Raw genomic sequence first — 21,208 nt, 5'->3', positions numbered from 1 at the left:
GTTTAGTCATCTGACAGTTCACCTACCAGTACAACTTTGAAATATGTCAGTAAACCGGATTTCCTAGAGAAAACCCATGCAAACTCCAGTGTCTTGTCCGAGATTTGAACCAAGGGCCCCAGTGCTGAAAGAATAAGTACTACCCCCTACATATTGCATATTTTCTCCTTATTAGGTGTTCACTAGGGTGAACTGTTTTTCTTTAGCAAGGTCCCACACAACAGGTACGGTGAAGAAAAACTATTTTTTTTTCAGAAATTTCAGGGAAAACAGGTTGATTTCCCTGAAGTGTCACCCTTTTGGCAAAATATGGGAGTCAGTGGTAAGGTCAAATTTAAGGTAATTCTAAGAGTACACGGGTTACAGAAGCTGCTTCAAATTACTGTTGACACTGGACCTTTTCTTGGGCCAGAAAATGGCCTCTCATTAGCTTCATTATTTTTCACAGAGAGAAACAGAAATTAAAATAAATAAAGTACCATGATGGAACACAAATCACAATCAAAAACACAAAAAACAAACGCTACATACTGTATATACTCAAGTATAAGCCAAGTTTTTCAGCACATTTTTTTGTGTGCTGAAAATGCCCCCCTTGGCTTATGCCGCATACAGACGGTCGTTTTTTGTGATGAAAAAAAAATGACGTTTTTGAAAACGTCATTTAAAATGATAGTGTGTGGGGAAAATGTTGTTTTATGTCTTCAGAAAAACGACAAAAAAAAAATTCGAACATGCTCGAATTTTTTGTGTCGTTTTTCAAAATGTCATTTTTTGTGTCAATGAAAATGATAGTGTCTGGGCAAAACAACGTTTTTAAACCCGCACATGCCCAGAAGCAAGTTTTGAGACGGGAGGTAAAACTACCATTCATAATGGAGTAAGCACATTCATCACGCTGTAACAGACAAAAAAGCACGAATCACCTTTTACTAACAAGTAACCAGCTAAAAGCAGCCTCAAGGCGAATAGAACTTCCCCTTTAGAGTGCCGTCACTTTGTTCATCATTTTTCAAAATGATGGTGTGTATGCTACATCGTTTTTGAAAATGAAGTTTCAAAAATGTCGTTTTTTTTCATCACTTCAAACGTCATTTTTTTTTCATCACAAAAAACGACCGTCTGTATGCGGCATAATACTCGAGTCTGTGTCCATCTGCATACCTGATCAACCCATGTCAAGCTTAGACGACGGCCGACCAGTGTAAAAAAGCCACACCTCCCCCTTGTCCTTGTCCGTTGTAGGGGAAGACTCAGTTTTCCCAGCAGTGAGTCAATGTTAGGCGAACACTGACTCACTGCTGGGAAACGGAGTGTTCTGCCTATCACGGACGAGGAGGAGGCACGGCTTTTGTACACTGGATGGATGGCCGCCGTCTGACAGCATGACACGGCTGATCAGGTATGCAGATGGGCACAGTGAGGCATGTGATGGGCATAGTGAGGCATGTGATGGGCACAGTGAGGCTTGCAGTTGGCACAGTAAGGCTTGCAGTTGGCACAGTGAGGCTTGCGATGGGCACAGTGAGGCATGCGATGGGCACAGTGAAGCCGCAAATGGGCATTGTTGACCCTCTTTTCCACTTACTGTAGCTGCTGCATTTCCTACCCTAGGCTTATACTCAAGTTAATACGTTTTCCTGTTTTTTTGTGGTAAAATTAGGTGCCTCGGCTTATACTCTAGTATATACGGTATATGAAATGCATAGAAAATACTTTTTTCAAGCAAATTTAGCCTTAGCATCTCAATGAGAGAACTTCAGAGTTTCTGCTTAGCAAGTTTCGACAGCAGTTATTTTGTGGGAAAACTAATAACTTTATTCATCTCTACTTTTGTGCTGTATGAGTCTGTCTAAGGCCCGGTACACACGACCGGTTTTCTCGGCAGAATTCAGCAAGAAACTCAATGGGAGACGTATTCTGCCGAGAAATCTGGTCGTGTGTACACTTTTCGCCGAGAAACCCGTTGGGAAACTCGTCGAGCCAAACAGAGAGCATGTTCTCTATTTCCTCGTTGGGCAATGGGAACATTTGGCTCGACGAGTTTTTTGACAGCCGAACAAGGAACTCGACGAGCAAAATTATGTGTTTTGCACGTTGAGTTTCTCGGCCATGTGTACGCGGCCTCAGTCTTTTTTCAGTCCCTTATTTATTTTTGGCAAAAATATTAAGAGCCGAATACTGCCATACACCCAAACACTAAACAAGTGCACCTTCTGACGTTACCATGAGGGCAATATCTCCTGAATAATATCACCCTTATATCCTTGAAGAAAAAGAAAAAGCTATAACATAATTGTAGATATGATTTTGTTCCTCTGAAATTCTAAAAGCCATATTGCCACTTCTTTTGACGTCTTATAACTAGCTCTCTCTTCATATGATATTGCAGATTGTCCGCATTAAAGCTTTAACATCTGTCCTCACAAGCCTCTTTATGAACGACTGGTGCCTCTACTGGTCCTTATCTATAGCAGCCATGTTTCCATAAGGCAGCCAGATTTTCTGGTACTTGGCTGCCCCCAGGTCTTCCGTATGAAGCTCCAGATGTTCACTGACAAGGCACACTGGGTGCTGAGCTAACAGGAAAGGAAGAAGCAGAGGTTGGTCAGGCTTTGGTTTGGCTTCATTACTAGAAGCAAGAATCACTAAGCAATTAGGTCACAACTGAAGGTCAAGAAGGATTCAGTTTATTTTTGAAGATACGGTTGGATAATAAATATTATTATGCAAGAGTGTGCTTGTCTAAAAGTGATTTTACGGTGAGACTTCATGGCCAGCTTTGAAATTCTCTTATATCTAAAAATAAGTATGTTTCAGCTTTAATGGATTTTCTAGATCCAAAACTTTTTATTTTTTTGTTGAATAGAGTGGAAGGATTAGAACTATAATTTACTATTGTTGGAAAGATTCCTTCTCTTCAGGTTGATAACAAAGGTTGTCCTGGGACAGGAAGTGAAAGGAAATCTCTCTAACAGCAACACAGACTGAACTTAAAATACTAACTACTTTTAGTTCAGTCAAATTTTATTCGTTTTATAGGTTTCAAGGAACATAGACAAAAAAAACATGCAGAAAGAAACGAGGAGAGTAGTAAACCATCACACAGCAGATATAAAGTCATAGGATTACTATGCTCTGGTAGTTACATGGAGCCAATACTCCCTGGTTTATGCTTTCCCTCTGGTTCCTCTGCTTCCACACTTGTTGCGCAGGATTCAAAGAGAGGGAGTTCCAGTCATTCTGGTGGCACCAGCCTGGCCCAGAAGGCCCTGGTTCCTGGAGTGTGAGACTGACAATAGACGGGCCATGGATGCTTACGCGTCACCCCGATCTACTGTCTCAAGGTCCTATATTCCACCCCAATTTACAGTCACTAAATTTGACGGCATGGCTATTGAAGCCAGGGTGTTGAAAGACCGTGGCTTCTCGGGACCAGTAGTGTCTACCTTAGTGAATGCTAGAAAAGCTGTCACTAAGAAGATTTATCATACAGTCTGGAAGACTTATATTGCTTGATGTGAAGCCAGAAAATGCATCTTCGGAAATACATGATTGGGAGAATTCTCTCGGCTGTGGAAATGAAATTGGCTTTGAGTACAATCAGAGTTCAGATTTCGGCCCTGTCAGTATTCTTACAAAGGCCTTTAGCATCCCATCCGTTAGTCCAAACTTTTATGCAGGGGCAACTCGTTTGCTTCCCCCCATTAGGTCACCTATGTGTCCTTGGAATATGAACTTGGTGCTGTCTGTGTTACAGAAGCAACCATTTTAACCTATAAAGGAAATGCAATTAGACTTGCTGTCACGCAAGCTAGCCTTCCTGATGGCTATCACCTCGGCTAGAAGGGCTACGGTGTTGGCGGCCCTTTAATGCAGGGAACCATACTTGATCCTTCACCAGGCCAGAGTCGTGTTACGACCTGTTCCATCATTTTTGCCAAAGGTGGTGTCGGCCTTTCATTTTAAATTAGGACGTTATTTTTCCTTCTTTCTTCTCTCGGACTCGTTTGGCAGAAGAGAGACTACTGCATTCTTTGGACGTTGTCCGGACAGTCAAGGTTTATTTGTCTAGATCTGCGGAGATCCAAGGATCAGACTCCTTTTTCGTTTTACCTAAAGGACCCAAGAAGGGGCAGGCAGCTTCTAAGGCTTCCATTGCCAATTAGGTCCGTCAATTGATCATTCAGGCCTACGGTCTGAAACATAAAGCTCCTCCCTTTAGGGTGAGAGCTCATTCTACTAGAGGTGTAGGAACCTCCTGGGCTTTTCGCCATCAGGTATCCGTGGCTCAGATTTGGCTCTTTAGGGCATACATTCACAAAATCTTATCAAGTGAATGTCGAGCAGCCGAGGATTTAGCTTCCAGCCGCAATGTACTGCAGGCTGACATATAAGTTTTGATGGCTATCGTTTGGCAGGGTGTCTCCCTCCCCTCAAGGCTATTTCTCTTGGACGTCCCAGCAGGTAATGAATATTTGCCTGACTCCGTGTCACATGATGTATGAAAAATAAAATAGGATTTGTTTGTCATACTTGCCTGTGAAATCCTTTTCTTTGAATACATCATTGGACACAGAGGTCCCTCCACTCGTTATGAAGATTTAGTGCTTGCTACAAAACTGAAGTACTTCCTGCATGGGATGGCTTTTCATAGGGGATCAACACCTGTGTAAAAACCTTTGGTCTACCAGTGTCCATTCACCTGGAAATTGATTATAACCCAGTTAATGAATATTAGCCTGACTCTGTGTCCCATTATGTATTTAAAGAAAATGATTTTACAGGTAAGTATGATGAAAAAATACTATTTTTTTATTTTCTTAGATGTATCAGCAGATGTATTTTTTATTTTTTTATATATCAAGTTGCAGAGGTGAACTTTCCCTTGAATGGTAAACACCCTGCAACTAAAAGATGAAGACAAGGTAGGGTACAGCATTTCACAAAAGTGAGTACACCCCTCACATTTTATTATATCAGATCTTATTATATCTTTTCATGTGACAACATTGAAGAAATTACATTTTGCTACAATGTAAAGTAGTGAGTGTACAGCTTGTATAACAGTGTAAATTTGCTGTCCCCTCAAAATAACTCAACACACATCCATTAATGTCTAAACCGCTGGCAACGAAATTGAGTAAAGCCCTAAATTGGGCCCAAAGTGTCAATATTTTGTGTGGCCACCATTATTTTCCAACACTGCCTTAACCCTCTTGGGCATGAAGTTCACCAGAGCTTCACAGGTTGCCACGGGAGTTCTCTTCCACTCATCCATGATGACATCACGGAACTGGTGAATGTAAGACACCTTGCGCTCCACCTTCCATTTGAGGATGCCCCATTGATGCTCAATAGAGTTTAGGTCTGGAGACATCCTTGGCCAGTCCATCACCTTTACCCTCAGCTTCTTTAGCAAGGCACTGGTCGTCTTGGAGGTGTGTTTGGGGTCGTTATCATGTTGGAATACTTCCCTGCTCCCCAGTCTCCTAAGGGAGGGGATCATGCTCTGCTTCAGTATATCACAGTACATGTTGGCATTCATGGTTCCCTCAATGAACTGTAGTTCTCCAGTGACGGCAGCACTCATGCAGCCCCAGACCATGACACTCCCACCACCATGCTTGACTGTAGGCAAGACACACTTGTCTTTGTACTCCTCACCTGATTGCTGCCACACACGCTTGACACCAACTGAACCAAATATGTTTATCTTGGTCTCATCAGACCACAGGACATGGTTCCAGTAATCCATATCCTTAGTCTGCTTGTTTTCCATAAACTGTTTGCGAGCTTTCTTGTCCCATCTTAAGAAGAGGCTTAATTCTGGGAGGACAACCATGCATAGCAATTTGATGCAGTGTGCAGCGTATGGTCTGAGCACTGACAGGCTGACCCCCCACCCCTTCAACCTCTACAGCAATGCTGGCAGCACTCATACGTCTATTTCCCAAAGACGACCTCTACATATGACGCTGAACACGTGTACTTGACTTCTTTGGTCGACCATGGCGAGGCCTGTTCTGAGTGGAACCTATCCTGTTATAACTGCTGTATGGTCTTGGCCACCGTGCTGCAGCTCAGTTTCAGGGTCTTGGCAATCTTCTTATAGCCTAGGCCATCTTTATGTAGAGCAACAATTTTTTTTTTTTTCAGATCCTCAGAGAGTTCTTTGCCACGAGGTTCCATGCTGAACTTCCATTGACCAGTATAAGAGAGTGAGAGAGATAACACCAAATTTAACACACCTAAGACCTTGTAACACTAACAAGTCACAAGACACCAGGGCGGAAAATGGCTAATTAGGCCCAATTTGGACATTTTCACTTAGGGGTTTACTCACTTGTGTTGCCAGTGGTTTAGACATTAATGGCTGTGTGTTGAGTTATTTTGAGGGGACAGCAAATTTACACTGTTATACAAGCTGTACACTCACTACTTTACATTGTAGCAAAGTGTAATTTCTTCAGTGTTGTCACATGAAAAGATATAATAAAATAATTACAAAAATGTGAGGGGTGTACTGCTCACTTATGTGAGATACTGTACATACTCGCCTGTGTAGATGCAGCATAGATTCATCTTCAGTAACCAGCTCTGTGCTCTGCCCCCTCAACGCTTACTGGAGTACCGGACTGTGGAGCGCCTGGCTCAGGCTATCAGCAGCCTGCTGAAAAGCTGAGCCAGCTGCCGGCCAGGCATGTGGGTGGATCCCGACATTGTCGGGGTCCCTGCAGGGCCTCGACCGGCTCGGTGATGTGCTTGACATACAAGCTGTACACGCACTACTTTACATTGTAGCAAAGTGTAATTTCTTCAGTGTTGTCACATGAAAAGATATAATAAAATATTTACAAAAATGTGGGGGGTGTACTCACTTTTGTGAGAAACTGTACAGTATATAGGAATTAAACTTTCTAGTTGACTATTTCTATTTGTTACACAGCGACACTGATTCAAAGGTCCCTATAAACGCACCATATTCTTACAGCATTGATTAAATCCATATTTATAATTGGGGTTCCTAGGGATCCATACGTGGGAATGATGCCAATGATGTAGTGCCATTGTTAACAAGATTACAGTAAAATGAAAAAAAAAAAATCCATGTTATACTGACTATCCAAACAAAAAAAAAAAATGTCATGCTAAAGCTTTTTTTTTTTTTTCCTCTGTCCTGTATCTATTACAAAATCCATCTATTCAAATATAGCACCAATAAGATTCCTGGCATTGGCCGGTGTTGTATTTGGAATTGATTGCAGCTTGGCAGAAGTAGCCCTGCTTTGTGCGTAATTAATGCCAAACTGTGATTATGGCCACATGCAAATAACGCCAGTTTAAAGATACTGTTAGATGTTCCAGTTCATTGATGATTTTTTTTCCCCGTTATTTTATCCAGTGACAGTGCGCACTTTTAACATTTATTGATGAGTGAAAAGGAGGCATGTGTTTTTTGCAATCTATATTTTTCTTTTTTTTTTCTTTAAGCATTATAGCCAGTTCAAGAATGTTTATCACATGTGGAGGAAAAAAAAAAAGCTCTCTATAAATGTAATGAAAGTTTATTTGGTGATGGGTGCAGAAATCAATATAGCCAGGCAGTGACAACTTATAGTATTTTTAAGTGGAGTCCCATAGGATTTGCACACTACATTTGTTAATAAATTGCTAATCATGATGTGTATGTGCTTTTTTAGAGGCAAGACTGTAATGTCTTATTAGGCAGTGCCCATTTGGATAATTTTTTTATAGAATGCAGCTGAGATAAATTTTTGACATAGTTTTGCTGCTTGTTCTATGTTTTGTTGGTTGCGTTATATACAGATTTGTAAATGCGCCCTCTTGTGGTCATCTGAATAGCAGGGAATTTGATTAGTATGCACGAACACCCAAACAATGAACCTCTCTTTTCTCCTTTTTGGTCCGTTAAAAATACCATTGAAAGCATTTTGTTACATCTGTCCACTAGGTAAAATAAGTGTTGATCTTGCTGGAAAACCAAGTCCCTGTATAATGTTGTATTAAAGCCTAAGAGCGGTCAAAATGAAAAACACAAAACTCAACACAAGGGATATAAAGTACAGTCAGTAGATGTGTTCTTTGTGCTAATATCTGTACTGTTAGGTGAAATCCTCCTCTGTCAGTGCCCCCCCACAGTTCTATTGACCCTGCTGCACCAAAAGATTACACTAATGGTTAACAGAACTGTGGGAGCTGTCCCAGGCGCTCATCAAGAGCTCCGGTGCTACAGTTTCTACAAATTAAAAGAAGTCTATGAGTAGAGGATGGGCAGATGATTGAGATTGGAGATGGAGAAGGATTTCCCCTAAGAAAAGAGGCATCAACACAAGGGACCACCTCCTTGCTGTAAGCTATGTCCCTTGTGCTGTTTTTTTCCCTTTACAGCACTCAGCATTTTGGCTTTAAGCAGTACACTTTTCTGAACTACAGAACACATCCTCGCACATGTTATGGTGATGAGGAGAGGGGGGAATGTGTTCTGTATTCCTAACATACTTCTCGTTGTGGATTGATAATGTTGTTACTACATAGTTCCAGTACAGTAAGTGATTGTGGTCACCCTAGGACTGTAAAGCCTCATACACACGATCAGTCCATCCGATGAGAACGGTCTGAAGAACCGTTGCCATTGGTTAACCGATGAGGCTGACTGATGGTCAGTCGCGCCTACACACCATCGGGTAAAAAAACGATTGTGTCAGAACGCGGTGACGTAAAACACAACGATGTGCTGAAAAAAACGAAGTTCAATGCTTCCAAGCATGCCTCGACTTGATTCTGAGCATGCGTGGATTTTTAACCGATGGTCGTGCCTACTAACGATCGTTTTTGACCTATCGGTTTAGGTATCCATCGGTTAAATTTAAAGCAAATTGGCTTTTTTTTAACCGATTTAAATAACCTATGGGGCCCACACACGATCGGTTTTGACCGATGAAAATGGTCCATCAGACCGTTGTCCTCTGGTTAACCTATCGTGTGTACAAGGCCTAACTGTATTGCTGGTAGGGTCATCAAAATGGGGAAAAAAGCTTGAAAAAGGAAAGCTAACAAAATGGGCATCAGCACAAGGGACCCATCCTGTTTACTGTAGGTTATGTTTCTTGTGCTGATTTTTGTAGGGTTTTTTATTCAAATTTTCACTGCACTTAGGCTTTAAGCAGTACACTTTTGTGAACTACAGAACACATCCTTGTCTATGTTATGGTGACATGGAGAGGAGGAGGTGTTCTGTAAACGATACAAGTCCAAAAACACTTTAAGCGTTAAACCTAGGGGAAATCTTCTATCAAATTCCTTTCTAAAATGCCATTCAAGGGTGCTGCCTTTCTCAGACCGGGAAGTCCTCTGAACACACTGCAAAAAACACACAGGATGGCACACACCTTGTGCATTACCATAGATACCTTTCATTGAATCCACATAGACAAATGGATACTCACATGCAAACCAAGCTCTGAGGAAAGGGGCATGACCCCCCGAAACACTTCAGCTGTTCAACCATTTGCATTCAGAACATACCGCTATTGCCTTCCGGCTGAAGTGGATCAGTTTGGCTTGTTATCTTTTGTTTACGTGTGAGTATACATTTGTGGATCGTGTAATGCACGAGGTGGTTGTGCCATCCTGTGTGGTTTTTTAACCACTTAAGGACCGGACCAATATGCTGCCTAAAGACCCAAGGTGTTTTTACAGTTTGGGACTGCGTCGCTTTAACAGACAATTGCGCGGTCGTGCGACATGGCTCCCAAACAAAATTGGCGTCCTTTTTTTCCCCCACAAATAGAGCTTTCTTTTGGCGGTATTTGATCACCTCTGCGGTTTTTATTTTTTGCGCTATAAACAAAAATAGAGGGACAATTTTGAAAAAAATGCAATATTTTTTACTTTTTGCTATAATAAATATCCCCCAAAAACATATATATATATTTTTTTTTTTCCTCAGTTTAGACCGATACGTATTCTTCTACCTATTTTTGGTAAAAAAAATCGCAATAAGTGTTTATCGATTGGTTTGCGCAAAATTTATAGCGTTTACAAAATAGGGGATAGTTTTATTGCATTTTTCTAAATTTTTTTTTTTTACTACTAATGGCTGCGATCAGCGATTTTTTTCGTGACTGCGACATTATGGCGGACACTTCGGACAATTTTGACACATTTTTGGGACCATTGTCATTTTCACAGCAAAAAATGCAGCATTGCCACTGATCCCATCCCCCCCCCACCCCCCACCAAGGAGTAAGAGAAGGAATACAAGGAAGGGAGAGGAAAAGAGGGGGACGAACAAGGAAAAAGGAAGAGAGAAATAAGAGAAAAACACAAAAGACGGCTAGAGAGAGGGATAGGGGAAAAAACAAGAAATTAGGATAGAGAGAGATAAAAGTGAAAGAAAGGAGAACAAAGAGAAAGAGTGTCACATCCTAAAATGTACCATAAGGGGTTTTAATACTGTACGAGAGTAAGGGACTCAGAGAGAGATAAATGTCTGCAGGTCAGGGGCACAAATTACTTATCTTGCCTTGGGTACTGACAACCAATGCTACGATAATAATTTTACTGTTGGGGGTCCCCACAACTTTGGAAGTTTTACCAAGGGGGTCACAGCACTAGAAAGGTTGAGAACCACTGGTCTAGACAGAGGGTCAGGGGTTCGGCAGGACAGCCAGAGTAGAATGAAAACTCCTCCTACAAGTTTTAACCAGTGCTCTGCTGGACACTGATAAAAGTCACAAGACTGCTCTAACTGCTGATGAGAAAAGGTATTTAGCAGTTTATATTTACTAGAGAGAGAGGGAGACCAGATATAGTGAATGCAGGGTCCTGGGTTTTGTAGCCTTTTCCAGTAAATGGCAATTTGTGTCGAAAGACACCAATAATACAGTACCTGGCAGGTCTACTATTTGCAGAGCCAGTAACATTAAAGCTGAAATGCAAGTAAATAGGTACATAACATATTAAATAGATATATGTCAACTGTTTTACCGGTCATTATTTTTTAATGCTGTTCAGCCAATTTTGTGATTAATTGGCACCATTCACACTTAAGTGATGTGACTGCCCCCCAACAGTATAGATAAAAGCCCGTTCACGTGAAGCTCAAGTACCTTCCTTAGCACTGGGCCAAGCGTGTTTTGCGTTTTACATTTTGCTGCGTTATTTATGCGGAAAATGCGCAACAAAACATGGGGCTGCTATCCGCATTTGGGGAGCCATTAAGAAATAATGGCATTGCACATTGTGCTGCGTTTTTAAGCATGTTTCTGAAAATGCAGGTTCTGCCTGCATTTTCAAAACCCCTCACAGATTTGCCACAGTGTTTTTTTTTTTTACTAAAGGCAAATCCACTTTGCAAAGTGCACTTGAAATTGCACTGAAAGTGCACTTAAAAGTGCAGTTGCTGTAGATCCGAGGGGGACATGCAAGGAAAATAAAAAAAAAACTGCATTTTAGCTTGCACATGATTGGATAATAAAATCATCAGAGCTTCCCCTCATTTCAGATCTACCCCTCAGATTTACAGCAACTGCACTTCCAAGTGCACTTTCAGTGCAATTTCAAGTGCACTTTGCATTTGTAGTTTGCACTTGTAGTGCAAAGTGGATTTGCCTTTCGTAAATAAGCCCCAATGTGTAGCTAAGCAGTTGATGCTTCGGTTTCCTGTTCTTGTCTTGAATCTTCTTGTGTCACCCGCCTGCAAATTGTGCAGTGAACCAGTTGTATATTGATGAGGACTCATTCTCCAAGTGGCATGCAAATGACCCACAAAGCATTACAGCTGAAATAGGAAACACTGGTGTCACGTGGCTGGCTGTGCCTCATAAGTATATGCGAAGCAAAAGAGTGTCAAGTCTCTTAGCAGATAAAACAGCTCACATTTACGTATACCAGCTTTGCATTTAGCTGGAGTTCCATAAGAGTGGAGTAGATGTTTAAGCAACACAAAAAGATCAGCCAAGTTTACACACATGGGGCCTTTAACATGCTAGGGAGATTCCCAAGGGTTAACATTATTAGATACATACATTTTTTTTTATATGTGTTTATTTTATGCGATTTGTGGGGAATAGACTTCAATGGAACCGCACCAGAAACGCAAGTGTTGTGTTTGTAATGCGCTTTGTTTTTTTTTTTTTAACATTGTATATATCTGGTTGCTAAGCAGGGGGCTTCCCCGCTGAAAGCTGAATGTAAAACAAAATGAAAAATTGCCTGCAAAAAATAAGTGAAAAAAAGACAGCCTGGGGTTCCCCCCCAGGTATATACCAGGAACTTCAGGTCTAGTATGGATTCGGAGCGGACCCCCCCTTGCTCAAAAAATAAATAAATCCATACCAGACCCTTATCCACACCAGGCCACATGCCCTCATCATGAGGTGGGTGGGTGCCCCTAGCACCCCAAAGCACCTTGCCCCATGTTGATGATGACAAGGACCTCTTCCCGACAACCCTGGCCGGTGGTTGTCGGGGTCTGCAGGTGGTGGGCTTATAGGAATCTGGAAGCACCCATTAACAAGGGGGCCCCAGATCCCGCCCCCCCATGTGAGTGGGTATCACAAGCTACAAGTCCTTTATTAAATAAGAAGCCCGGTGCCGTCTTCTTCTTCTTGTGTTGTCTTCTCCCGTGGAGCTGTTTTCTTCCTTGCTACCGCCATCTTTTTCTTTCTCGCCGATACCCATTCACATGGGGGTGTGGGGCAGGTTAATAGGGGCTTCCAGATTCCCATAAGCCCCGAAAACCATTAGCCAGCTTTGTCGGGAAGAGGCCCTTGTCCTCATCAATATGATGAGGGCATGTGGTCTGGTATGGTCGTCCCCTCCCCTCCCTTTCCTGACCTACCAGGCGGGATGCTCGAATAAGGACTGGTATTTTGGGGGGACCCCACGCCATTTTTATTTTTATTTTTTTAAATCTTGTTTTTTTTTTTACAATCAGCATTCATCAGGGAAGCCCGCTGACAGCTGATGACTCTTCGGTTGTTAAGGAGCTGGTCCTCTCCTTAGCAACTGGATAGATGCTGTGTGTTTAAAGAGGAACAAAAAAAACTTTAAAAGCATTAAAACTGCATGCAAAAACACATACAAATTGTAGGTTTAAATACGCACTGAAAAACGTGCCTAAAAAACGCATCAAGCACAGCCGCATAGATGTGAACTTAGACCTACAGCTCTTCAGCAAAATGTATTATGATTTTTTTTTGCAAGAACTCCTATATATTCAATATTCACGCCTAGTGCTGTACTTATCATTGGTTCTTAATGCTGAAATCCAACCTTTGCTTTCTTGCTACAAGCAGCTTCACAATGTTCCATGTACTTTCCCTTTTTGTCTCATGTTATGCGTTCTATTACATTTCGAGCCCTTGTGTTTTTTCGTCTGGCGATCATATCCACTCAAATGTAAAAATGTAATCTCAGGTTAACATGTTTTGAAAATTAAGCAACCATGGTGGTAAATGAGGTACTAAGTGGATGTGTGCAATGATCATTTTCATTACGGTGCAAGCAATAAGGCATATGTGGAAACTCAGCTATTTCCATATGAGTAATCATGTTTAATTTCTGTGTTTTGTTCTTGATTGCAGGTGGCAAATTATGGTCCTACCTAAGTAAGTTTTTAAGCAGGAGCACAGAAGGAAGCTTTGATGTCCCTCTGGCTAAAAGTTCCCATTCCAACGAAGATCTTATGAAAAATCTTGTTCCGTGTCCACGCAATAGCATTGAGTCGAGGGAAAGTGGTAGTGGGAACAGACTTTCGGTACAGCCGCTGCACAGCAGTCTCACACTTAGCTCACAGGACGACAGCAGTACTCAAGATGACGAAGGAAGAGAGAGCCCTCTAAAATGGGCCGATTCTGCCTCCAGCTCTGAAGAGGAATGCACAACGAGCTATTTAACTTTGTGCAAAGAATACGGCCAGGAAAAAATGGAACCTGAAACCTTGAGTGATGATCCGTTAATTAAACTGGGAGATGGGGACAGTGCCAAACATTTAGACATACTACAAAAGCCACTTTTAAACAAGTTTGACTCTCAGCTCACCTTTGATGAGCTTAAATTATTACAAGATGTTGAGCAGGAGAGCGCTGGGCAGTCCTCGTTGTCCGATGCACTGAGCAAATCCAGGAACAGTCCAATGGAATTTTTCAGGATAGATAGTAAGGAAAGCACCAGCGACATGCTTGGGGGTGATTTTGTCGATAAAGGTTATAGCCTAAAGTCTGAAATATTCAACCCGCTTTCTCCATTCCAAGATGAGGATGTGGATTCTGACATTCAAAGTGTAGATGTTGATAAACCATGTGCAGGAACTCATGACACTATAAGTAGGAGCTCTAATGACTCTATGCCCGTTATATCATTTAAAGATGCTGCGCTAGATGATGTTAGTAGCATTGATGAAGGAAGACCCGATCTTCTTGTCAACCTTCCAGGGACACAACTGGTAGACACAGAGGAAAGTTTCAACAAGTTGTGTTCAGAGAAAGATGTCATGGACTCCAAGCTACTAGAAACTCCCGATGTATTGCAGATAAAGAACAGCCTAGATCAAATTATCAAACCTCAAGAAAATTTGTCTGCAGAGGAACTTTCTTCTAAAGAACCGTCCCAAGACATAACTTTATGCCCAGTCAGTGTTGACAATAGTACAGGATCTGTGTTGGCAACAGATCCAGGAGGGTCTGATTTACCGCTTAGTCTATATCCGTTTGGACATGTATCAGTTAAACCATCCTCTGCTGCCACTTCTTCGTCCCTTTTAGACTTGCCCAACGAACAATTTTCAGAGGCCAGCGCTTCTAATCTGCATTCATCTACTTCTGGGATTTCTAACAAGTTAACTGAAAACCTTTTACAACTGCAGATTAGAATTGAGGACATGGACAAGATTTCCGACAGGAGGAGGGAGTCCAGGGAAGATCAGGAGATACACAAAATGTTTCAGGAGCTCGATGCCAAACTGTCGGAGGCAGCTCATTTTATTATTCCCGAGTCTTGCATCCGGAGATGGGCCGCAGAGATAGTCATAGCCCTCGACGCTCTCCACCGAGAAGGAATTGTGTGTCGCGATTTGAACCCAAACAACATCTTATTGAATGATAGAGGTCAGGAACTTTTGCAAATGCATTTCTTTTTTATTCCAATGTTGGTTCCAATTAACTGGGTAGGCGTTTTATCTTGTAATTAGTATCTTCATTTCCTGTCTGCAGCTTCATTATCAGTGCTGCAAATTCACCCACTGTAATAGCTTCTACTACTTAATGATGCCATTATTCTTAATGATACTGTTTTTAGCTAGAAAGGAACGTAATTACAGTTCACTTGTAGGGAAAATGGAAGGGAAACATGTTTTGATTTCTCCCGTCATTTTGTTTTTAGGACACATTCAGCTAACGTATTTTAGCAGGTGGATGGAGGTTGAAGATTCGTGTGACAGCGAAGCGATGGAAAGGATGTACTGTGCCCCAGGTTAGCTCAATCACCTCATGCCTTTCACTTGAAAAGTAGATTAGCAGCTTTCATTTCCTCCCGCAGCTCGTATAACATACTTTTTATTGGACGTGCAAGTTAATGCATGGCCTGATATTCACACTAATTCCTGTCCTGTCATGTCACATTGCAGATATGGCTAATAATTGAAGCCTTCTCGAATTGTAAATAGTTCTTTATGCATCTCTTCATGTCATTCAGGATGGGTAGAAGTTTTCCAGATACATATCCTTGCGTCCATGAGTTAATTTTTTTATTTTTTTTAGCTATATGGTTAAAATGATTAATTCAAAAAGGCGAATATATGAATTAGGTGCATTTGCGTGGTCTTTAGTCTGTTTTGACCTCTCCTTATAACACATGATTGAGGGTCTGTTACAAAAGAGAAAAGGAAAGTAAAATGCTTGTGTGTATCATGTTGTAAGAAAGTCTATTTGAACGTTTACGTTAAATATAAAAAAATAAGTAGTCCGGGGGCTTTTTTTGTTTTTAACCACTTCCTGACCGCAGCATGTAAATGTACGTCCACAGAATGGCACGTACAGGCACATGGGCGTACATGTACGTCCTTGCCTTCTAGCGGATGGGGGGTCCGATCGGGACCCCCCCCGCTACATGCGGCGGTCGGATTCCCGCGGGGAGCGATCCGGGACGACGGCACGACTATTCGTTTATAGCCGCTCCGTCGCGATCGCTCCCCGGAGCTGAAGAACAGGGAGAGCCGCATGTAAACACGGCTTCCCCGTGCTTCACTATGGCGCTGCATCGATCGAGTGATCCCTTATGTAGGGAGACTCGATCGATGATGTCAGTCCTACAGCCACACCCCCCTACAGTTGTAAACGCACACTAAGTGAACACTAACTCCTACAGCGCCCCCTGTGGTTAACTCCCAAACTGCAACTGTCATTTTCACAATAAACAATGCAATTTAAATGCATTTTTTGCTGTGAAAATGACAATTGTCCCAAAAATGTGTCAAAATTGTCCGAAGTGTCCGCCATAATGATCGCCGCCATTAGTAGGAAAAAAAATAATTAATAAAAATGCAATAAAACTATCCCCTATTTTGTAAACACTATAAATTTTGCGCAAACCAATCGATAAACACCTATTGTGATTTTTTTTAACCAAAAATAGGTAGAAGAATACGTATCGGCCTAAACGGAGGAAAAAAAAGATTTTTATATATGTTTTTGGGGGATATTTATTATAGCAAAAAGAAAAAAATATTGAATTTTTTTCAAAATTGTCGCTCTATTTTTGTTTATAGCGCAAAAAATAAAAACTGAAGAGATGATCAAATACCACCAAAAGAAAGCTCTATTTGTGGGGAAAAAAGGATGCCAATTTTGTTTGGGAGCCACGTCGCACGACCGCGCAATTGTCTGTTAAAGCGACGCAGTGCCGAATCGCAAAACCTGGCCTGGGCATTAAGCTGCCTAAAGGTCCGGGGCTTAAGTGGTTAACCACTTATCTACCGCCCGCCGTCAAATGACGGCGGGAAGAAGACCCTATTGTTCTGGGCGGAAGTCATATGACCCCTAGTGTTAATTTCGTCCTATTGTCAGTCATATTTATACAGTAATCAATGCATTTTTATAGCAGGGATCGCTGTATAAATGTGAATGGTCCCAAAAATTGGTCAAAAGTGTCCGATGTGTCCGCCGCAATATCGCAGTCATGATAAAAATTGCTGATCGCCGCCATTACTAGTAAAAAATTAATTAAAAATGCTATAAATCTATCCCCTATGTTGTAGCTGCTATAACTTTTGTGCAAACCAATCAATATACGCTTATTGCAATATTTTTTTTTTACCAAAAATATGTAGAAGAATACGTATCGACCTAAACTGAGGAAAAAATTGGTTTAAAAAAAATGGATATTTATTATAGCAAAAAGTAAAAAAAAAAATATATATATTTTTTTAAACTTGTCCCTCTTCTTTTGTTTATAGCGCAATAAATAAAGACCGCAGAGGTGATCAAATACCACCAAAAGAAATCTCTATTTGTGGGGAAAAAATTATAAAAATGTTATTTGGGTACAGTGTTGCATGACTGCGCAATTGTCATTCAAAGTGTGACAGTGCTGAAAGCTGAAAAATGGCTTGGGCAGGAGGGGGGGGGGATGGGGAAGTGCCCTGTAGGCAAGTGGTTAAATAAACTGTAGCATTAACTGCAATACTCTTAAGCCTCATACACGCCATCTAATTTTCTGCGGACAAAGCGTAGGACTTTTGTCCAAAGGGCGTTGGCCAGGAACTTGTCTTGCATACAAACGGCAAAGAATTGTCTGCCAACAAACACAAAGCTATGTCGTTTTTCAGCTCTTTAATGCCACCCTTTGGACAAGCTAATCTTGTGTTGTGGTGAGCATTGCTTCTGAGCATGCGTGTTTGTACTTTGGAGTTTTTTGTCCGACGGACTTGTGTACACAAGATCAGAAAATCTGACAACTCACAATTGTTGGTGGACACTTTTAAAGCATGCTATCCCACATTTGTCCTTTGGAAAATTTGACATCAATTGTCCAATGCAGCATACAAACGGTTGGATTTTCCGACAACAGCCTGTCATCACACAATTCCCGTGGGATAATCCGACTGTTTGTACGAGGCTTTAGACTCATTATTCTATCGTCCAACATTTGCCCTCTCGTGGGTTGATGCCCAGTGTAATTCATCCCTCTTGCTTTGAAACCAATGGTGTAAAGCACATGCGCACTGGGACTGCATCATTAATCAAACCTGGGCTCACAGAAGAATTCTGCAAATAAAGCTAAGAAAGCTAAGCTAACGCTAAATAAGCTATTTCATTATGTAGCACAGTCCTGTGCTGATCCCGCCAGGAAGCCAACACTACACACCGCTAATCACAGGCAGTGAGACATTTCATAATCTGTGCAGCTGTGGACCGGGAAATATCTCACTGCCTGTGATTAGCAGTGTGCAGTGTCGGCTTCCTGGCGGGATCGGGCAGGTGGGTTGGGACTAGGATCCCGAAACACATCCGAGCCCATTCCTACTGTGCAGCATTCAGGACCCACCCACTGTTGGCGTATTTTGTTATGATGGGCAGTGCTGTTAAGATGGGGGCGGAATTTTTCACGAAACTCAAACGCATCTCCTAAACAAATATATCTCTGCCATTCTTCCTACACGTGTTTGCGGGCTGCGTTTAGCCAACTGAAGGGCAACATGTGTAGGAAGAATAGCAGAGATATATTTGTTTAGATGTGTTTGAGTTTCGTGAAAAATTCCGCCCCCATCTTAACAGCACTGGCCATCATTACAAAATACGCCCCCTTCTATAGGCATCCGCCCCTCACACACTCCCATCATGAAGAAATCCGCCCCTTGCAGCATCGGGAGCGTGTGGCACAATGTCGGCTATTGTGCGCAGGCGCCGTCTACAGCTGATCATAAATTCCAATGTTCAGAGGCTTTCAGCGCCTCCTTACTGCGCAAGCGCAGTACCGGGCGGCCATTTTTTTGACGGGGTATTTCTCGTCGGAACACTGGCATCTCTGATTTGCTCCAGTCCACCCCACCTTCTTTTTTGTAATCTGTTGATCCTGGAATGTATCTACTGGTGATACTGAAACATCCAGCTTACTGCCTTCTACCTTGTAAGAGGTGAGGGTATACAGCACAAGCTTAGAAAGTCCAATGCCACTTCCCTCCATTTCACCTTCGATGTATCTATGTGTGCTGATTCTACAGGTAATTACCTAAATTTGGTATGCAGAATTTGTAGAATGCTTTTGCCTGGTATCAACCAAAAAGAAGGTACAGCGCTGATGTGAATGAAACAAATTGTGAGTGAACAATACAATTATGAAAAATAATCAGTGACTGAATAAAAAAATTAGATATTGATAAAAATAATTCATAAAAATATCCAAAAGTGAATGTACTGATCCTTCACCAATCAAGAATTAAGTATAAGTGACAAACATAGCAAATGTAAATCGGTGAAAAAAAGAGTCCAATGATAAAAAAAAAAGCAAAATTCTTATTTCTTTATCTTCCACCAAGTATGACACCCGTGTGATGGTATTCCAATCTGCTTACCAGAATTACTGACCGTGATTGCGGTCAGATAAAGCCCAGAGATCTTTTAGAGTCCTCTCAAGTGGACTAAATGGCAACAGGGTATACAGATCATCTACTGCTCCAAAGCTCCAGAGGGAATAGGGATACGCTCATATATTCAAAAATATATGATTTCATATATTTTGAATATATGAGCGTATCCCTATTCCCTCTGGAGCTTTGGAGCAGTAGATGATCTGTATACCCTGTTGCCATTTAGTCCACTTGAGAGGACTCTAAAAGATCTCTGGGCTTTATCTGACCGCAATCACGGTCAGTCATTCTGGTAAGCAGATTGGAATACCATCACACGGGTGTCATACTTGGTGGAAGATAAAGAAATAAGAATTTTGCTTTTTTTTTTTTATCATTGGACTCTTTTTTTCACCGATTTACATTTGCTATGTTTGTCACTTATACTTAATTCTTGATTGGTGAAGGATCAGTACATTCACTTTTGGATATTTTTATGAATTATTTTTATCAATATCTAATTTTTTTATTCAGTCACTGATTATTTTTCATAATTGTATTGTTCACTCACAATTTGTTTCATTCACATCAGCGCTGTACCTTCTTTTTGGTTGTAATTTTTTTGCTTTGGGTATTTAGAGCAATAGGTACCAGCTGCTTTTGTCACTTATTATTTTCACAATTTTTTCATCACGTATTAGCGCAGTGTTTTCCTTTGGTTTTTTCCTTAGGATTTTTTTACTTTTGCCTGGTATCGCTGAATAGTGGGGGTGCAACGGATCACAGTTGATCTGTGATCCGAACGGGTCACCCCCTTCGGATCGGAACACACTGTGATCCGCGGATTGCCACGGCTCCGGAGCTAGGCCGAAGCCGCGGCCTTTCCTAATGTTACGGTGGCGGCTCCGGAGCTAGGCCGAAGCGGCAGCCTTTCCTAATGTTATGGCCGCGGCTTCGGCCTACCTCCGGAGCCGCGACCATAACGCTAGGAAAGGCAGCAGCTTCGGCCTTGCTCCGGAGCCGCCGCCGTAACATTAGGAAAGGCCGTAGCTTCGGCCTAGCTCCGGAGCCGCGGCCATCTTGATACACCCGGCGTTGGCCCTCCTCTGTTTACACCCACAGAGGAGGAGCCCGCACTCGTGGGACACACCGCTCGTCTGTCGGTACTAGCTGGGGGGGGGGGGGGTCACTGTACTGAGAGGAGGGGGGTCACTGTACTGAGAGAAAGGGGGGTCACTGTACTGAGAGAAGGGGGTCACTGTACTGAGGAGGGGGGGGGTCACTGTACTGAGGAGGGGGGGTCACTGTACTGAGAGGAGGGGGGTCACTGTACTGAGAGGAGGGGGGTCACTGTACTGAGAGGAGGGGGGGTCACTGTACTGAGAGGAGGGGGGGTCACTGTACTGAGAGGAGGGGGGGTGTCTGCACCAAGGGGGTACTATAGTTGGTGGGGGGGGGTGGATATTACAGTGGGGGAGATGGTTTTTTTTTTTTTTTTGTCGATCCGAAAAATGATCCGATCCGTGACTCCTGATCCGAGGAACGATCCGAACCATGAGTTTTTTGATCCGTTGCACCCCTACTGATTAGCGAGAACGTTAAGAAAACACAAAAATA

At 42.1% G+C, this 21,208-nt stretch overlaps 1 protein-coding gene across 1 annotated transcript in view; it reads left to right on the top strand.

Moving 5' to 3' along the window:
* RPS6KC1 (ribosomal protein S6 kinase C1) overlaps positions 1–21,208 on the top strand; it is a 239,590-nt gene that overhangs the window by 170,069 nt on the left and 48,313 nt on the right. The window contains exons 12-13 of the mRNA XM_040351456.1: positions 13,614–15,134; positions 15,409–15,498. Of these exons, the coding sequence (XP_040207390.1) occupies positions 13,614–15,134; positions 15,409–15,498 (1,611 nt within the window). The remainder of the gene's footprint in view (positions 1–13,613; positions 15,135–15,408; positions 15,499–21,208) is intronic.

This window comes from Rana temporaria, chromosome 4 (assembly GCF_905171775.1).
Source record: "Rana temporaria chromosome 4, aRanTem1.1, whole genome shotgun sequence".
NCBI classification, from domain to species: Eukaryota; Metazoa; Chordata; class Amphibia; order Anura; family Ranidae; genus Rana; species Rana temporaria.
The sequence above is the reverse complement of the archived record's forward strand: the minus strand, read 5'-3'. Positions and strand labels throughout refer to the sequence as shown.